Source organism: Trichoderma ghanense, assembly GCF_004382785.1.
Source record: "Trichoderma ghanense strain CCMA-1212 chromosome Unknown scaffold_1, whole genome shotgun sequence".
Lineage (NCBI taxonomy): Eukaryota > Fungi > Ascomycota > Sordariomycetes > Hypocreales > Hypocreaceae > Trichoderma > Trichoderma ghanense.
The window spans coordinates 985603-1004620 of NW_027395664.1; the positions used below are offsets into that span (position 1 = coordinate 985603).

General features: G+C 49.9%; 3 protein-coding genes across 3 annotated transcripts; 2 read left to right on the forward strand and 1 right to left on the reverse strand.

The window, feature by feature from the left end:
• Positions 1–3445: 3445 nt before the first annotated feature.
• On the forward strand, positions 3446–7873 carry CCMA1212_001692 (Histidine protein kinase NIK1; the record flags this gene model as incomplete). The annotated part of the gene is made up of 6 exons (XM_073699110.1): positions 3446–4312; positions 4447–4479; positions 4542–5368; positions 5434–5700; positions 5759–7258; positions 7328–7873. Exons 1-6 carry the CDS (start codon positions 3454–3456, stop codon positions 7871–7873), a joined length of 4032 nt encoding a protein of 1343 aa, XP_073562096.1. The 5' UTR covers positions 3446–3453.
• Positions 7874–9386: 1513 nt separating this feature from the next.
• CCMA1212_001693 (uncharacterized protein) lies at positions 9387–10180 on the reverse strand (the record flags this gene model as incomplete). Its single annotated transcript, XM_073699111.1, is given in 3 exon segments — positions 9387–9557; positions 10082–10160; positions 10173–10180. The coding sequence occupies 3 exon segments, from the start codon at positions 10178–10180 to the stop codon at positions 9387–9389; spliced, it is 258 nt and encodes an 85-aa protein (XP_073562097.1).
• Positions 10181–16579: 6399 nt separating this feature from the next.
• Positions 16580–18415, forward strand: CCMA1212_001694 (High mobility group protein 20A; the record flags this gene model as incomplete). The annotated part of the gene is given in 7 exon segments (XM_073699112.1): positions 16580–16584; positions 16603–16713; positions 16776–16809; positions 16865–17044; positions 17113–17167; positions 17242–17478; positions 17559–18415. 7 exon segments carry the CDS (start codon positions 16580–16582, stop codon positions 18413–18415), a joined length of 1479 nt encoding a protein of 492 aa, XP_073562094.1.
• Positions 18416–19018: the final 603 nt, after the last annotated feature.

The following is a 19018-nucleotide window of genomic DNA, read 5'->3' on the forward strand; positions in this document are numbered from 1 at the left end:
AAAAAAAAGAGGCCAGCTTCCAAGAAAAAGATACCACTCTGCCAAACAGCAAGGGATCGCACGGCAAGCCGCCTCCAACGGCTGACAAGGCCAGGACCCCCTCTCAAAGATACGAGCCTCGTGCAAGGAGCTTGAGCGGCAAAAAGAGCAAAGCTCGCGGGCATTAGACCGGTGCCGTGGCGTCTCCCGTGGCACCTGATTAGCAGGCCCAAGTTCCGTGGCCCGTTGGGCTGAAGCAAGGGAGGGAGAGACTTGCCAGAGAGAGGGGACAGGGGATGCTTCAGGCCCTCTCAATGGCAGGCAAATCGGGGGACTCTGAACGTGTACTCACGTATGTATGTATGTATCTCGTACTGACGGCGCCAGTGACACACACCGTCTGCATGTACGGGCGGCTTGTTGGGATCTTATCCGACAGCTTTTCGTCTCTTTTTTTGTGTTTCTTTTTCGCCTTGGGACCTTTTTTTCGGTTTCTTTTTCTCGTTCCAAAATCTCCAGCGGGGTGCAACGTGAGCCGTCCCTCGCAAACCCATGCACACCGGCATGCTAGTCCGGGTGGCAAATTGGATTAGACAAATGGAAGACGAGAAGAAGCAAAAAAAGGAGAAGAGAGGCTGTAATCAATCGCATGAAACACGGCCATGACAAAAAAATCAAAAGATTTCCAAGAGGCAACCTAACCTTGAAGCTGCAGCGGCGTTGATGTACATCAAGCACGTACCTCCGCAGTCGCCTGCGCGGATGCCGGTCCACCTCGAAAGCATGCATGGGACTCTAACCGCCACCTACCGAGGCGGCGTATCAGGGCTCGCTCGCCAGAGAGAAGCTTAGCTTGCGAAGACCTTTTTTTTTGCGGGCTGCTTGCCAGCTCCGACTCAGGTACATAGCAGAGATACCTAGGTTGACAGGTACTGAGGTAGTAGATTAGTATCTAGATAAGGTGATGCAGCTCGCAGCTTCGGTATTCCCACGGTGAGACGAGAAAGACGCAGCTTGTGAGTTCTCGCCTTGCCCAGGCCGGGCAGGACCACCAGCTCAGCGACTCGCTAGCACCGACTCGTCGTAGCAAAAGGGCTCTTGTCCCCCTGTCTGGCTAGTCTAGACCATCAGTAGTGCTGCTGTCCTGTCAAGGCCTTGGACAAAAGCGGTTGGAGTGTCTTTTCTCGCCCCAAATGCCTCCCCGCTGCTGCTCTGGCTGGACAGCTTGCCCTGATGTATGGCCCAGTACTTGTACTTTGATCCCGTACGGTACGGATATGTCCAAGCTGACCGACCGACAAGAGATCAGACCATGCGCGTGCTGTCTGCTTGTCTGTACCTTGGACTTGGGTAGGTCATAATAGTCGTGATTTTCGTCTCGTTCGTTCGTCTGGTTGTCTCGCAAATCGAGAGCTGCAGCGTGCGATCTGGGTTGCCGTGCCCTGCACCCCATCTCGCCCTCCTGATCTGCATCTCTTCATTTTCCCTTCTTCTTCTTCGTCTTCTTCTCCCGTGCTTTGCCCTGATGTCACAAGAGGGAGGCGGCTGAGAAAAAAGGAAAAAAAAAAAAAAAAAAAAAACAAGGAAGAAGAGAGACAACATGGAATCCACGTGCTGCGAGCTTCAGCGGCCAGGATCACAAACCCACTGCGCTGCACAGTTGACCATCACGTCGGGATGAGGAGCAAAACGGTTTCCCATTACCAACATGCAACTTAATACATACATACATGAGCCCATCCCTGCAGGAGCATCATCCTGGACTCAGAGCCTCGTGCTGGCAGTCGAATCTCACCCTCGTGCTTGGAAAAGCATTCCCCAGGTACAACAGGTTTGGTGCTCGAGGCGGCCTGTGTGATGATACAGGTCATCTCCATGCAAGGGAAGGCCGCCCCAAAGCAGCCACACGGCTCCTGTGCCGCGGATGGTGCCTCGAGGTATTGTCCGTGTATCGCAGTACCTGATCGTTCCGATTCCTGTGCGTCCTGCTACGTAGATGGCTCAGTTGCTTACCTAGTAGGTGCTCGTACGGTTGCTCGAACAGCTGTCCGGTTGTAGCTCCAAGACGTCAAGACCTTGATACTTGGAGGCAAACGTGAAGCCATGCTGCGGTCACTAGGTACCTACTGTATGCTGCTCCCCGTACTATCTGCTCTCGGGGTTCTCAGACCGGCTCAGGGTCCTTTTATTACCGACAAAAACTCCATCCTGTCACCCCAGACCAACCAGCCAGCAGATTAGCAACAGATCCGTCGTCTCAGTCCCAGGACGCTTGAGCTGCACAGACAGGCCGATCGCTGTAGGCCTTTGAACGCCCAGCAGCCGCCTCGCGGTCATCTCCCAGCACCGCTAACCCGGACGGGCACAGCAGGGCGGCTCCGGTTGGTCAGGCCCGGGTACCTCGCACTTCCCCGCCATCTTGCCTCCTCCTCGCACCGCACCAACGCAGAGCCAGCACCAGCTCCAGGTCTCCCACGTTCCAGCGCCATTACGACAGGACCCTACCGCTAGAGAAGCCCAGCGCCTCCCGCCTCTGCTGTCGCAGCCACAGGTACAGGTACGCGAGCGGTACCTGGGCTCCGGGCTCACGCTTCGGCGAATACCTGTACCTCGCTCCAAGTACTCCTCTTCCCACCCGTCCCTCCCCTGTCCGCCTGTCTGGCTGCCCAGATCTAGTCTTCCTCCTCCATCTCTCTCACCTCGAGGCCATTTTGCACTGGGCGGTGGTGCAGTCCGGATAACCTCTGCAATCTCCTACGTTAGTATTTCCTGCATCAATCTACTCCTGCAAACCCCCCTTTGCCCGCCTGCCCCGTGCCCTCGCCGCCTCTTCCGTGATCGCTTCCCTGGCATCGCCGCGACACGCTGAACCGGGACCGGCAAAGAGAGAGGCAGACAGAGGTGTGCCCTCTTGCGCTTGTTCTTGTCCCTGTCCCTGCTGCTACGCTCCGCCCCCCTGCTTTTTCTTGCTTTTCCGTCGTCCACCTACATCCTCTTCTCGCCATCTCTCTCCGTCGAAAAAAAAAAAAAAAATAAAAAAAAAAAAAAAGAGAGAAAAGAAGAAGAGCCATCTCAGCCTCCTGCAAAAAGCCTCTCCCTCGCCCTCATCGCTTGCATCGAATGACTTTGGCACCGCCTCTTGTGCCCTTGATCCATCGCTTACTCGACCGAAACCCTCCAGTTCCCGGCGCCTTGATCTCGTCCTCGCCCGCCGAGTTGCCGCTGTTCCCCGCCGTCGACGACCAAGAGAGCAGGGCCTCTTCCTCCTAGAGTTACAACCTTCGACTCTTTTTTCCCGCCCATCTAAATCCTCGACATTATTATCATCTTCTTTTTCTCCATTCTCCTCTTCTCCTCATTGGATCCCCCCTCCCATCTTCGCCATCCTTACTCCTCCCCGCCCGCCGCTTCGCAGCCTCCTCCGCGATATTACCTCTCCCTCTCCCCTCTCTGGGGAACCCCCCAGCGCCCGGCATGATCGAAGATACGGCAGCACTCGCTGCTGCCGCAGAGCTCATCGCCTCCCTGGCCTGCGACCCTGCGTCTGCGTCTGCCTCTTCCTCGTTGATATCGGTAGGGCCCGGCTCCAGCATCAAGCTTCCAGGCCGTGAGAACCCTGCAAAACGGACCCTGGAGATTGAGCTTGAGAAGCTCGCCCTACGCATTTCTCAACTGGAGAGCAGAGCGTCCGCCTCGGCCAACGCATCCGTCTTCCCGGAGACGCCCAACGAAGTCAACGACACCCTTTTTAACGATGACGTTGACCCTTCTGTCGACGGCCGCCCCCCTGTGGCTCCCCAGCCACGGTTGTCCCAGGCTCAACAAGGTAGCTTGGACAGTCCGATTTTTGTATCCCGCCAGCTGACCAAGGAAGCGCTGCAAGGACTGCGCGATCATGTTGACGACCAGTCCAAGCTCCTAGACAGCCAACGCCAGGAACTTGCTGGCGTCAACGCCCAGTTATTAGAACAGAAGCAGCTTCAGGAGCGTGCTCTGGCCATGCTCGAGCAGGAGCGGGTGGCCACGCTCGAGCGAGAGCTGTGGAAACACCAGAAAGCCAACGAGGCCTTCCAAAAGGCCCTCCGAGAAATTGGCGAGATTGTCACGGCCGTGGCCCGCGGCGACCTGACCATGAAGGTCCGCATGAACTCCGTCGAAATGGACCCCGAAATCACAACCTTCAAGCGCACCATCAACGCCATGATGGACCAGCTGCAGACCTTTGCCAGCGAGGTGTCTCGCGTCGCACGAGAGGTCGGAACAGAGGGTCTGCTGGGCGGCCAAGCCCGAATTGGTGGTGTAGACGGTGTGTGGAAAGAGTTGACAGACAATGGTATGGCCCTCTCTGCTCATCTGGTCCTTCTATCCCGGTGTCCTTTTTGTCAAGCAGACTCTGGCTGGTTGTCAACATAGGTCGCAATGATCGCGTTCAAAAAAGCTGACAATATTTTTTTTTTCCTCCCATAGTCAACATAATGGCCCAGAACCTCACAGATCAAGGTATGCATACGACACTTCCGTCTCTACTCCCTGTTTGATCTGATCTAACATGGCTGCACCAGTGCGAGAAATTGCCTCCGTCACAACAGCCGTCGCTCACGGCGATCTGACAAAGAAGATTGAGCGACCAGCAAAGGGAGAGATCCTGCAGCTCCAACAGACCATAAATACCATGGTGGACCAACTTCGAACATTTGCATCCGAAGTCACGCGCGTAGCAAGAGACGTCGGAACCGAGGGTATACTGGGTGGACAAGCCGACGTTGGCGGCGTCAAGGGCATGTGGAATGATCTGACCGTCAACGTCAATGCCATGGCCAACAATTTGACGACCCAAGTGCGCGACATTATCAAGGTCACCACAGCCGTCGCCAAGGGAGACCTCACACAGAAAGTCCAGGCCGAATGCCGGGGAGAGATGTTCAAGCTCAAGTCCACCATCAACTCCATGGTTGACCAGCTGCAGCAGTTTGCTCGCGAGGTCACCAAGATTGCCAGAGAAGTCGGAACGGAGGGTCGCCTGGGTGGCCAGGCCACAGTCCACGATGTCGAGGGCACATGGAGAGATCTTACCGAAAACGTCAACGGCATGGCCATGAACCTGACGACACAGGTGCGAGAGATTGCCAAGGTCACCACGGCCGTCGCCCGGGGTGACCTTACCAAGAAGATTGGGGTCGAGGTCAAGGGAGAGATGATGGAGCTCAAGAACACCATCAACCAGATGGTGGACCGCCTGGGCACGTTCGCCGTGGAAGTGAGCAAGGTGGCCCGAGAGGTCGGTACAGATGGTACGCTTGGTGGCCAGGCCCAGGTGGCCAATGTTGAGGGCAAGTGGAAGGACCTGACCGAAAACGTCAACACCATGGCGTCGAATCTCACCGTACAGGTGTGTCATTGTTATCTCCCCTCACGGCGACGGGAAATCGCGAATAAAAGCTGACTTTGATGCAGGTGCGAAGTATCTCCGCTGTCACGCAAGCAATTGCCAACGGAGACATGAGCCAGACGATTGATGTGGAGGCAAATGGTGAGATACAAGTGCTGAAAGAGACCATCAACAACATGGTGTCGCGCCTGTCCAGCTTCTGCTACGAAGTGCAGCGCGTTGCCAAGGATGTCGGCGTCGATGGCAAGATGGGGGCCCAAGCCGACGTTGCTGGACTCAATGGACGCTGGAAAGAAATTACTACTGATGTCAACACCATGGCCAGCAACTTGGTAAGCAATCCTCATCTCCATTCTGAAGAGGTTTCCAGGTGCTAACTCCTTCTCGCAGACTACTCAAGTGCGCGCCTTCTCTGATATCACTAACCTGGCTACCGACGGCGACTTCACCAAGCTTGTCGACGTGGAGGCCTCGGGTGAGATGGACGAGCTCAAGAAAAAGATTAATCAGATGATATCAAATCTCAGAGACAGTATCCAGAGGAACACACAGGCCAGAGAGGCTGCCGAATTGGCCAACAAGACGAAGTCAGAATTCCTCGCAAACATGTCGCACGAGATTCGAACCCCGATGAACGGCATCATCGGCATGACGCAGCTCACCCTCGACACCGACCTGACCCAATACCAACGAGAAATGCTCAACATTGTCAACGACCTTGCCAACAGCCTCTTAACCATTATTGACGATATTCTGGATCTGTCAAAGATTGAAGCTAGGCGAATGGTGATTGAAGAGATCCCGTATACGTTGCGTGGCACCGTCTTCAACGCACTAAAGACCCTTGCGGTCAAGGCGAACGAGAAGTTCCTTGATCTTACCTATAAGGTAGACAGCTCCGTGCCTGACTATGTCATCGGAGATTCCTTCCGTCTGAGGCAGATTATCCTGAACCTCGTCGGCAACGCCATCAAGTTCACCGAGCACGGCGAGGTCAGCTTGACCATCCAGGAGCAGGAAGACAAGAGGCACGTCGGACCGGGAGAATACGCCATCGAGTTCATCGTCGAAGATACCGGAATCGGCATTGCCAAGGACAAGCTTAACCTCATCTTCGACACCTTCCAACAGGCAGACGGTTCAATGACACGCAAGTTCGGCGGCACCGGTCTCGGCCTCTCCATTTCGAAGCGGTTCGTCAACCTGATGGGCGGAGACCTGTGGGTGAACAGCGAGGTCGGCAAGGGAAGCGAGTTCCACTTCACCTGCCGCGTGAAGCTGGCCGACGTGCACGCAGAAAGCGTCCAGCAGCAGCTGAAGCCGTACCGCGGCCACCAGGTTCTCTTCGTCGACAAGTCCCAGTCGAACGCCGCCACGCACATTGGAGAAATGCTCGAAGAGATTGGCCTGCACCCCGTCGTCGTCAATTCCGAGAAGAGCTCGGCTCTCACTCGTCTGAAGGAAGGCGGCGCCTTGCCCTACGACGCCATCATCGTGGACTCAATTGATACCGCTAGGAGGTTGAGGGCGGTAGATGACTTTAAGTACCTTCCTATTGTCTTGCTGGCTCCAGTGGTTCACGTCAGCCTGAAGTCGTGTCTGGACCTGGGCATCACGTCCTATATGACGATGCCGTGCAAGCTGATCGACTTGAGCAACGGCATGATCCCCGCCCTCGAGAACAGGGCCACGCCGTCCCTCGCAGACGTTACCAAGTCGTTCGAGATTCTCCTTGCGGAAGACAACACTGTCAACCAGAAACTGGCTGTGAAGATTCTCGAAAAGTACCACCATGTTGTCACCGTCGTGGGCAATGGCTGGGAGGCTGTCGAGGCCGTGAAGCAGAAGAAGTTTGATGTGATTCTCATGGACGTGCAGATGCCGATCATGGTGAGTAATGATGCATCGCCAACAACCCCAATCTGACTGGTGCCCTGTTGAGCTAACTCTTCCAAACAGGGAGGATTCGAGGCCACTGGCAAGATCCGCGAATACGAACGGGGCATGGGAACGCACAGGACCCCCATCATCGCCCTCACAGCGCACGCCATGATGGGCGATCGCGAAAAGTGCATCCAGGCCCAGATGGACGAGTATCTGTCCAAGCCGCTGCAGCAGAACCAGCTGATCCAGACCATTCTCAAGTGTGCCACCCTGGGAGGCGCCCTGCTCGAGAAGAACCGCGAGCGAGAGCTGGCGTTGCAGGCCGAGGCCAAGGCGTCTGGACGCCTGGACGGCGAAAGGGGCATGCTGCGCCCACCCCTCGAGGGCCGCTCCTTCACGACTAGGGAACCCATGACCAAGAGCAGACCTTCGCTCACCAAGGCGACTAGCAAGGCGCTGGAAGAGGCGCGAAATGCGGCAGCAGCAAATGCTGGCCTAAGATTCAGTGAAATAACCGGCTTCAGTGCTGAGCTAATGGAAGAGCTGGATAACATGGAGGACGAGGATTCCTTCTCCAAAGCGCGCGAAGACCTTGCCGACAGACGAAGCCTCTCGAGCTGAATGGGCGCACGACGCTGCTTTGCATCGGCGCCGTCAACGATGGGACGCGGCATTTGATATCAGTCCGAGAGCGCTTCATCGAGTCTGCGGTTTCGCCGCTCGACATGAACTTATGACCATGCTAGTTTCTTCTACTTCCCTGGGCTTGTTTCGACGACAGTATACCCTTCTTGCATCTCCACCCAGGGAGAAGAGCTTTTGAGGGGGCCATGCATCACACGTCCTTACAGCCCACGCGCTGCTGTTCGCAGACACGGCCACATCATCGTTAGCAAGTCTCTGTGCCGCTCATGTCGGACTTCTAGTACTCTTTCTTGTTTGGCCATAAGTGTTCTTCCGTATCACTGCTGTTTTAAGGGGTCTGTCGATTTGCTTGCTCTTTTCCCCCCTCTTCCATCTTCAACCTGGCGAATACGGTGTTGCTATCATCTTGGACGAGAATAAAAGACGCGATTGTCTTGTCCCTTTTACTTTGGTTCAGTATTAAATTTCCCTAATTTCTCTATGGCTCTTCCCTTTTGTTCTGGTGTACTTTACTCGCTGGTACTTGTTCGTCTCTGTTTGCTCCTTTGTCCTTGGTTTCATTTTTATATATGCATGGAATTCCATCTCTCATCAGTATCGGATCAAGGAGGTGGGGGCTCGCTGGCTTATTGCAGTAGCAATAGTACGGAAGTGCGTTTATGGAAACTACGTGGATGAAACGGCATAGCGAAAGAAATCGGTCTTTCTCATATTTTGGTGCGGGAGGGGGGAAAGGATGGCTGTGGAATTTGCCATGTTTTCGCTGTCTCTCCCCCTTTTATTTCCTTATATGATTCACTCGAAGAATGCAAGCTGCCTTTTTCTTTTCACCAGAGATCGTTGATGGCACGAGAGACGTGAGATGGAAGATGGCTTTTCTTGAAAGGTCGGGTGAGGAGGTATACATGGATCAGGGGGTGGCGGCGTGGCAAGTCTTGAAATTGGAGACGCGGGATGCAATGAAGGTGGATAGGAGAAAAGAGTGCTTGCTTTTTCGTTTCGGACTGTTTGATTGCTCTGTTTCTATCATGTCTTGTCTGGTGGTGATTTGTTTTTGTCTTGCCTGCTGGTGACGTTGATGACTGTTGATGTTTGATGCGTAACTTGTTTAGATGTATGCTTGGCTTTAGTTCATGCTCCTGGCATGAATGTTTACACTGTTGCCTATTCAGAACTCACTTTCCATCTATCCAGACTTCTGAAAGCGTGATTTAGTTCTATATATCTGTGAAACACAACGAAGCCTGCGAAATAAGNCGAAACATTTCGTGGTTCATAGCATCTCGGCGCGTAGGTCTTGTGTATTGGCATGCCAATCTTCAGTTTCTTGATGCTTCAATTCCCCCCCCCCCCCCCCGAAACAAAAGCAACCCAAAAAGGAACGACAACGATAAAAAGGACAAAAAGAGGCACGAGACAAACGCCGAGAGGGGTTTTCTTTTAATTCTTCACTTCTCCTTCTTTCCCCCGCCACTCTAAGTTTTTCTTTTCACCGTCCTCCGTCGTTGGTGTGCTCCTTGCGCCCTTTTCCTTCTTCTTGGTCTTCTTCCAGGGATTCAAAGGCGGCGAGGAGGGCGTCAAGTTTTGATTCGAGGTTGGTGAGGTTTGCTTCCATTGCTGTGGCGGCTTGTTCGCCTCTTTTGAGGGGTGAGCTCTTGTTCTTTCTTCTCTCTCTGATGGGATGGGATGGGATGGGATGGGGAGGATTATGTGTAGGAGAAGAGAAGAATGGGATTTGGTAGAGAGAGAGGGGGGGGGGAGTGGGCTGGAAAACAGCAGTTGGGAAGAATGATGATGGGGGAGTGAAGAGGGGAGATGTGTGTGTGTGTGTTGGTGAGGGCGATGAACTGGGAGGTTGAAGGGACGGGCATCTTTACCTAGCGAGATCTCTGAGCGCCTGGTAAAGGATATGTGGTTAGCCATGATCTCATGGACTATGCAAAGTAACTCTGCTCTGTAGAATGGAATGATATATATATAAAAAAAAACAAGATACCATGTTCACTCCCCAATCTGCAAAGCTGATTTACCAAACAGGAGAACAAGAGCAGTCAATAAAGGCAATGACAATGACACTTGATGCTCAGATACAAGGGGGGTGTTGACTCGAGTTTCTGATCGCCGAGACTCATGAAAAGTAGTCTTGAAGGCTTTCAATATCACTGGTAACTTGAGCAGACATACCTGAGCGAGATCACCCTCAGCACCAGCACCAGCACCAGCACCAGCCTCGCGCTGAGACGAAGTTCCCGAGGGACTGGGACTGTCCGATGACGCAGTCATGCTGAACGTCCCGGACTATCCTCGACAAACTCCCTTTGCAATCTTCCGAGTCCTCACTGATTATATCTGTGCAAGTCAAATCCAATCAATCGTAGCCCTGATGGAATGCCCGTTACGAAGAAAATGTTTGATGGCAAACAAACAAGTTCAAGAGATGCCGTTGACGAAGCTGCAAGGCTGAGCATTCTTCTGCCTTGTTGCCTTGCCTCCCAAAAAGGCCAACGAACGGAATGCAGATGTTCCTCCGTACCCTTTTTTTTTTTTTTTTGTCATCAAAGCAAGGCTCACGTGATGACCCTTGCTTTGTATGGGAATCTGCTCGCATCGTGACTTGGAAGGCATTGCATCTACGATTCTGATCGTTGTTCCACCATCATGGGGAAAACAGAAACGCATCTTTCTGGCTTCGTCTTTTCGCTCTTCTCGTTCCGAGGGCCACTTGCTGGTAGGCAAAAGTACATGGGAATGTACTTTCAGCATCATGAACGTCCCCCGTCAACCCGCCTAGACCTGTCTCTTCTTTTGTTAGTGCATCTTACAGCTCGCATGCTCGTATTGCAGGCGATTGATATCAAGGCGAATCGACGGCACAACACCTACGGCTCACATATCACATTCCCATCCCATGGAATCACTCCAAACCCCAGCCAAGACGCCTTACATATGATACAAGGGCCATGTAAAACAGCCAAGGTGGCATTCGCATTCCCGTTTCCCAACCCCAACAAGGCTCAGTAGCGGTTGAACCAGGCACACACACACACAAACACACCTCGGCTTGCTTCAAGCTCCTGCGCCAAACGGCCGATGAAAGCTTGTCCTTTCTCCAAACAAAAGGGGAGGGACGGCTTGCAGACGGAAGGCCGTTCCGCCGGCATGGATGGTCGACAAAGTGCAGCACCCCAGAAACCCTGCCAGTACTTGAAGTTCAAGTACACCTGTAGGAGAACGGAGCAGTAGTATCAAATGTATGTCTTGTCTTGTCTTGTCCTGCCTTTTTCAAAGCCAAGCATTAGACTAGCAGGGCAGTTGAGCTCGGCACATGTACGATAACTCCTCCGGGCGAACCCAGTACGGTGCCATCGTGTGTCGATCAAATCCCCTTCTTCTGGACGGCAACTCCGTTCCTACACCAGAGCGAGCTTCTGTCAGTTTCCTCCTCCCCCGCCCCCCCCCCCNTTTTTTTTTTTTTTTTTTTTTTTTTTTTTTTTTTTTTTTTTTTTTTTTTTTTTTTTTTTTTTTTTTTTTTTTTTTTTTTTTTTTTTTTTTTTTTTTTTTTTTTTTTTTTTTTTTTTTTTTTTTTTTTTTTTTTTTTTTTTTTTTTTTTTTTTTTTTTTTTTTTTTTTTTTTTTTTTTTTTTTTTTTTTTTTTTTTTTTTTTTTTTTTTTTTTTTTTTTTTTTTTTTTTTTTTTTTTTTTTTTTTTTTTTTTTTTTTTTTTTTTTTTTTTTTTTTTTTTTTTTTTTTTTTTTTTTTTTTTTTTTTTTTTTTTTTTTTTTTTTTTTTTTTTTTTTTTTTTTTTTTTTTTTTTTTTTTTTTTTTTTTTTTTTTTTTTTTTTTTTTTTTTTTTTTTTTTTTTTTTTTTTTTTTTTTTTTTTTTTTTTTTTTTTTTTTTTTTTTTTTTTTTTTTTTTTTTTTTTTTTTTTTTTTTTTTTTTTTTTTTTTTTTTTTTTTTTTTTTTTTTTTTTTTTTTTTTTTTTTTTTTTTTTTTTTTTTTTTTTTTTTTTTTTTTTTTTTTTTTTTTTTTTTTTTTTTTTTTTTTTTTTTTTTTTTTTTTTTTTTTTTTTTTTTTTTTTTTTTTTTTTTTTTTTTTTTTTTTTTTTTTTTTTTTTTTTTTTTTTTTTTTTTTTTTTTTTTTTTTTTTTTTTTTTTTTTTTTTTTTTTTTTTTTTTTTTTTTTTTTTTTTTTTTTTTTTTTTTTTTTTTTTTTTTTTTTTTTTTTTTTTTTTTTTTTTTTTTTTTTTTTTTTTTTTTTTTTTTTTTTTTTTTTTTTTTTTTTTTTTTTTTTTTTTTTTTTTTTTTTTTTTTTTTTTTTTTTTTTTTTTTTTTTTTTTTTTTTTTTTTTTTTTTTTTTTTTTTTTTTTTTTTTTTTTTTTTTTTTTTTTTTTTTTTTTTTTTTTTTTTTTTTTTTTTTTTTTTTTTTTTTTTTTTTTTTTTTTTTTTTTTTTTTTTTTTTTTTTTTTTTTTTTTTTTTTTTTTTTTTTTTTTTTTTTTTTTTTTTTTTTTTTTTTTTTTTTTTTTTTTTTTTTTTTTTTTTTTTTTTTTTTTTTTTTTTTTTTTTTTTTTTTTTTTTTTTTTTTTTTTTTTTTTTTTTTTTTTTTTTTTTTTTTTTTTTTTTTTTTTTTTTTTTTTTTTTTTTTTTTTTTTTTTTTTTTTTTTTTTTTTTTTTTTTTTTTTTTTTTTTTTTTTTTTTTTTTTTTTTTTTTTTTTTTTTTTTTTTTTTTTTTTTTTTTTTTTTTTTTTTTTTTTTTTTTTTTTTTCCTCTAATTTCTCTCTTGCTTCTTTCTTCCCCCTGCTGCGGTGAGGCGAGCTGTCATTCGTTCAATTTTCTCCTTTGCGCGGGAGACGGTGCCTTCGACGTGGTTGCAAACTGCCCGTCACGCCTCCCTCCATCATGGGCGCACATCTTAATATGACGCCTCTCAGCGTACAAACATCGCCTACTCCATAGCAAACAATGAGCAGCAGCTCATATTGCACCGAGCAACGTCAAATGGCCGCGCCGTTTGATGTGGCTGGGAAAAAAGAAGCACGTATCGCTGCCCCAATTTGGCAAACCGCCCCCGACCAGCTGTTTTGTGTCTTGGGCGGATGTACGAGATGAGACATTGCCGGCGGGCATTTCCTTTTCTTTTTTCTCACCTTTCCCTCTCTGTCCCCTTCGCCCGTGCTAAATCTTCTTTGTTTCGTTCGAGAAAAGCGTCGTTGTGTCGACCCCGGCGTTCGTCCCTCAGTTTGCCCTACTTCGCTTCACATCATCATCTCCTCCTCGCCGCTTCGAGAGAAGATCCGTTGTTCGACGAAGCAGTCATAGGTAGCGCAGCAAACAGGACCTTGAAGGCGCGGCGCAAAGTAAGGAGGAAAAGATGAGTGTCTGACCTCCTCGATCGTCCCCCGTCCAGACAGGCAGAGTGGCGTGACTCCAAGCCGATTCCCAGGCGTCCACCTCGATTCCCAGCAGCCTCCATGATCAAGGTTGCTCCCTTTTTTTCGTTGTGCCGGCATGGGAGGGCCCAAAGTTCCATAGGAAACTCACCCCGGGCCGTCCATGTTTGTGACGTAGCGCCCAACTGCGGCTGTGATAGGCCGACTCTTCGTCGTGCTTCTGCCGCTTTTCGTCGTCTTTTTTTCTTTCTTTTTTTTTCTCTTTTTCGCCTCCCAACCGACTCGCCCGCTCTCACTTCTCACCCGGTGCCTGGCCCCATGCCTCTTTCCCTTGCCTAGGCCCATCCACTGGCCTGAAGCCACGAGCCCAGAAGCTTGAATGGGATCGAGATCGCTGCCCCCTTCGGACCAATGCGGTGCCCCGACAACAGCCAGGCGCCCGAAATCGTCTGGCTTGTGCTGTAAGAAGCGGAGGGCGACTAGCCTTGTTAGCTAAGCTAGTCGAGCTCCCCCCAGCTGTCTGAACCATGTCGATGCGACTTCTTGCTCGTTCCTAGGCATTCTGTTGCAGCAAACAGCACCGTTTCCCTCCACCCCCTGCCCCCTTTTCCCTCATCCTCAGGAAGTAAGCACAGGTACGATTTCTGTCTCAGCTAATAATAAGCAGCGGCGGCTCAAGGACTTCCCCGTAGAGCTTCCCAATGGGCGTATTCTTTGAACGTTCAGCACCAAGGGGCACCAAACCGAGTCCCAAAGAGGTCAAAGAAGGTTTGATACCCGCGAATCCCTGCCTCGAAACCTCCCCATGTTAGTTAGCTCTTCTTTTCAGCTCTCCTCCTCACTCTTCACCCGTTATTGCATGTTTCGTGGGCCGTTCGCGTAGCATGGACGGTCAAGGAGCATCTGGTGCTGGACATACCATGGGAGCTGCACTTGACCGTTTGTGCTACCTACGTACAGCCCACCGTTTGGGATCAACCACCCCGTCTGGTGCTTCTCGTCATGGGGCGGCAAGCTATCACAAAGTGGTAGATCTTTTGCGTGGCGTCGCTTGTTGCACTTAATTACCGCCTAGCCGTATGAGTTGCCTTGGTTGCTTCATCTGAAGCGCGAGAAACGGAGCGCTTCGTAGCCAAGTTTCAGGCGAGACCTCCTGTGGTGGACCCATCCTGCTTGGCTACGGTACCAAGCATCCGTCATGTTTCTGTAATCCTACAATCAACGACAGGTTCGCTCCCTACTCAGCATTGTGTAGTGGTAGTGGTAGTAGTGGTGGTGGTCGTCGTCGTACCGTAAGTTGTGGCGGCCTGTGCGTGTGAGAGATCTCCCGCGACGGTAGCCTAGTAACTGATCTTGATCTTTCGGATACGACATGCGAAAACGGTGATGCGTCGAGATTTCCCAGATCTTGATGAGAGGCCAGACATCTCGGCCCTATTCACATCAAGTTGCTGGGCTTCCAACTCCTTAGAACCCATCTGACGTCTCCCGATCAGGTCATCGTCATCTTTCCTCCTCACTTTGCACATACATACCGTCGCAGCATGTGAGAACCAGAATAACCATAGCCACTGCTCTCACACCTGCCTTACCCAAGAGCTTTTCGTACACCACCGTTTCTCTGGCCGCCCAGCAATCAGGGCTGTCAAGTTGCAGCACACACAGCGTTGTGGGCCCGTCCTGTTGGTCTGCCTGCCGTATTAGCTCGTGGACTCCGTCCGAGCTTCCAGGTCCGATCCCTCACTTCGCTGCCGATTTCCCCTAGCCGTCCGTTTTGTGGTCCTGGACCAAATCGAACGAAGACCATCCCCTTCCATCACCGTGTCGTCGGTGTCAAGAGACGGCCTGGGCAAAGTACAGGCCGGGTTTCTGTGATAGCGACACGCCTACCCTTGCCATGCCCTACCCATCTCCCCTCTCCAGTAATCCCTCCCTCCAAATTCCATTCTCTTGTCATCGCAAAAACCCCGTGCTGTTTCCCATCTTTCGCATGAGTCCACCAGTACCTTTTCTCCTTCTCGGTTTCCTTTTTCCCCATGACAGTCTCCTCAACCCCCAAAGCCGCATCTCTCTGCCTACACCCCCCATATACTCAACTAAGATACCCTGGCCAAGCTCGATAAACGTTCCGTTAAATCTGGGTCCCAAAAGGTGCTAGAAGGGGACGAAGAAGGGAAAAAAGGGTACATCAGACATACAGTGCCGCGGGGCATGTTGAAACCTTGCCATTCCGTTCCAAGGAGAGATGCTGACAAGCAGTGTGTCCGTCATAGCACCACCGAAACCTAACCAGTCCCCATGTTTCTTGTCTCTGCCGTGAGAAGAGTGTCCGGCATGGTTGTGTCCTTTCCAACCTAAGAACTTTCAATCTCGATTCCCATACTTCGTACCTCGCTGCCTCCTCCGCTTACGCCTCTCTGGGAGATCCATTGGCCATTTGCAGTCGCCTTGATTGTACTTATTTCAAGGCTGACAGACCGTGATCAATCTTGATTTCTCGGTATCTGGGAGAAACCCAGAACCCTCTGAGGTCTTAATTCTCTCCTTCTGCCCCAAGTATTTCCTTGGCCAGCAGCTCCAGTGTCTCGTACATACAGTACCCTTGACAACCCTGCTGCTGCGGATCGAGATGCTCGACTTTGCCAAAGAAGGTGGCGAAGCTTGCTTGAAATAGGCTCGCTTAGTTTTCGCCTTTCCTGATATCGAATCTCCCAAATCGTACGTTTGCGCCCAGTCAAGGGCGTGCTGGGTTCGAGTTTATTCATCAGACAAGGCAGTTATATGTCCTCGACAAGACATTAGTCCATTACTCGACCATACTAAGCAGAAGTTTCATCTTCATCGCTCAGCTCACTGTCCCGGCTGACTGGAACTGAGAGATCGACCTTGGACTGGACTGATCGATGAAGGGACCCTTTGTCCATTGGAAACTGTTCACATTCTCTCGATCCCGTTGATGGTAGAATCTGCTGTTGCCACGAAGAGCCGGTTGCCGCTTTCCGCGAAATCTTGACGCACCACCACGCCCAGTTACTTTTCCTTCTTGGAGACAGTCGGAGATCGACGCTGAACGCCATAGAAAAGCCTGCTTCAACAGAGGTCGTCGGCCACTGCCCAGAGAAAAGGCCCTCGTTGGGCAAGCAAGCCCATACCCGTATTCTCCCCCGGGTGCGAGAAGATTCCCCCTCGACCTCGGTAAACGGCCATACCATCGATTCGTCGAACCGGCGAAGATCTGGTTGTGGCAACCTCGACTTGCATCTCGGCTCCACACCTGCAGTTTGATGCCAGCCCAAAATGCCGTCAAATCAAGCGAGCAGAGAGCTGGAGGAAATCTTCAAGGAGCTTGGCATCTCTCAGTATCTCGACGCCTTTGTTGAGCATGGCTTCGACACTTGGGACACCATCCTCGATATTCAAGAGTCTGATCTGTGGGTAGATTGCCGCGGTGGCGTGTAATGCGTTTCTTCAGGAAGGCTAACTAGACTCTCAGCGATGCTTTAGGAGTCAAGCTCGGCCATCGGCGAGTAAGTATCAAGTCGCAAAAGCCGTGAGCAGGGTACTGACCGCGGACATCCTCAGAAACTTCAACGGCGAATCGCCAATGCAAGGGGAATCGATCCCAGCATCTCATTATCGTCGGTAAAAGCTGCCATCGAAGATGAAAAGTATGACGGCTCTCATAGAAAACGGGAAGCCCCTTGCCATGCTGGCAATGGCGGAAGCAGCACCGCGAAGCGCAAATACCGCCGACACCCCAAGGTATAGCTCAATCGGTCAAGCGGCCTCCCTTGGGCAAGATTGCGTCTGCTAATACCCTGTACTCACAGCCCGACGAAAATGCCCCCCCACGGCCGATGAGCGCCTATGTGCTCTTTTCAAATAGTGAGTTCCAATGTTGTGCGCCCCTGCTTTTGTGTTGGCAAATTGGGAATTGACTGGCTGACCCGTCACGGTAGAGCTCAGGGAGGACTTGAAAAAAGACCCTTCTCTCTCTTTCGTAGCAATAGCCAAGCTCGTAGGGGGCAATTGGCAAAACCTCCCATTGCAAGAGAGAGAGTATTATGAAGCACAGGCGAGAGCGGATAAGGAGCGCTATTATCGAGAAATGGCACTCTACAAGCAGACTCCGCAATATCAAGAGTACATGAAATATCTCCAAGACTTCAACGAGAAGCAAGCCAAAATCAGGCGAGGTCCGTGGTTTTCCTGAATCAGTATTGTACCTGTGGGGTGGGTACAGTTGAAGCTGATGTTTTTGTTTGTTCCGACTTAGACCAAGAGAATGCGAAACGAATAGCCATGCGCGGCTCGACCTCAACAGCGAGTGGCAGCGGCAGTAGCAGCGAGAGGATGCGTGAAAGCGAATCTCGCGAGCCTCCTAGCCTTCGACATAACAGCTCGAACTCGATGCACTCCCCTTCAGGAACTCATCACACCATGGCGGGCAATGGGACGTATCCAGCGCAGGCACAACCGAATGGCGACGTACCCACACAAAGCGAGCCGCGCTCTCGTCGGCGATATTCAGCAGGGAGAGAGAGGGAACACCAAGCCGACACGCCCCAGCAAGTTCTGCCATCAGTCTTCGATTTGCTGGCCGACAGACAAGGTCAACCGGGCGCCCCGGTGGCAAACAACTCCGGGCTCGTACATGGATTGGCACAAGCTGATCATCCCAGACGGTCCATATCCCAAGGAACACCCTCGTGGCCAGTTGACTCGAGGCCGTCCCTTCATCACGAGCCATCATCTGGTGGAAGCAGTATACCGACTGCGTCATCAAGCAGCCTGAGTAGTAGGTTAAGCAATGGCCACATGCCAATCCATGCACTCTTATCGTCGGATGAAGGCCAACCGCCTCAGCGCATAGACGAGATGCCATCGTATACGTCCCACTATGTTGCCAGTCCGATTGAGCAAAAGAGGCAATATCAGGGGCCTAAGGGATACGGTATTTATCCTCGAGAGAGGCCCAAGTCTTTGAGAAAAGCAGCTAACATGCGGTGCTTAAGGCTTCCAGGTCGCTTCTTCAGCTTTCCAGCATATGAAGTTCGAGGAGACGAGCAACGGGGATGTGCTGATGACTCCGGCAAACGAACCGCCGCCCAGTCCCTCTCCCATGCGCGTTAGCGGGCTTGATGGGGTGAACGCTCTGTTAAGAGCCGGCGAAATTGTTGGTCAGCCTCGCCAAATTTAGTCGCATTTTTTTTTCTGGTCGACTCAACTGGTGTTGTTGGAGAAACTCGCAGACCCCCCAGTGGTCTGCTATTGGGGACCACGTGCTCAGTCGGCTGTGGTCATTTCATGGAGCTGTCACAGAGAAGGCAAAGAACTTGCAATATAGCCTTTGTTCTGCTGTTTGCGGACGTCTTGCTCATCGTCGGAAACACATTCAGATACCCCACGGGCTGGTTCGTGAGAGGAAGCTTGTGTTGACGGAGAGGGAAAGGCCGACCATGCCTAGGACAATATCATCAGCAATCGAGGTCTAGAGACGATGCTCATCCATGGCCTCACCTTTCGTTTCCCCTTTCTTCCTCCTACTTCTTTTTCTGCTTTTCGTTTCATCTTCCCATTTTTCTCCTGGTCTTCTCTTCTTCATTCTTCATGTCGTTTGTATATCGAGAGACCGATTGGCATTTGGATAGGCGTTGATATGGATTGGTTCAAGTCCGAGGTGGTCAGAGGTTAAGGCATGAGGTAGGAGGGATGGTACAGTCATGTGAGGCAGGA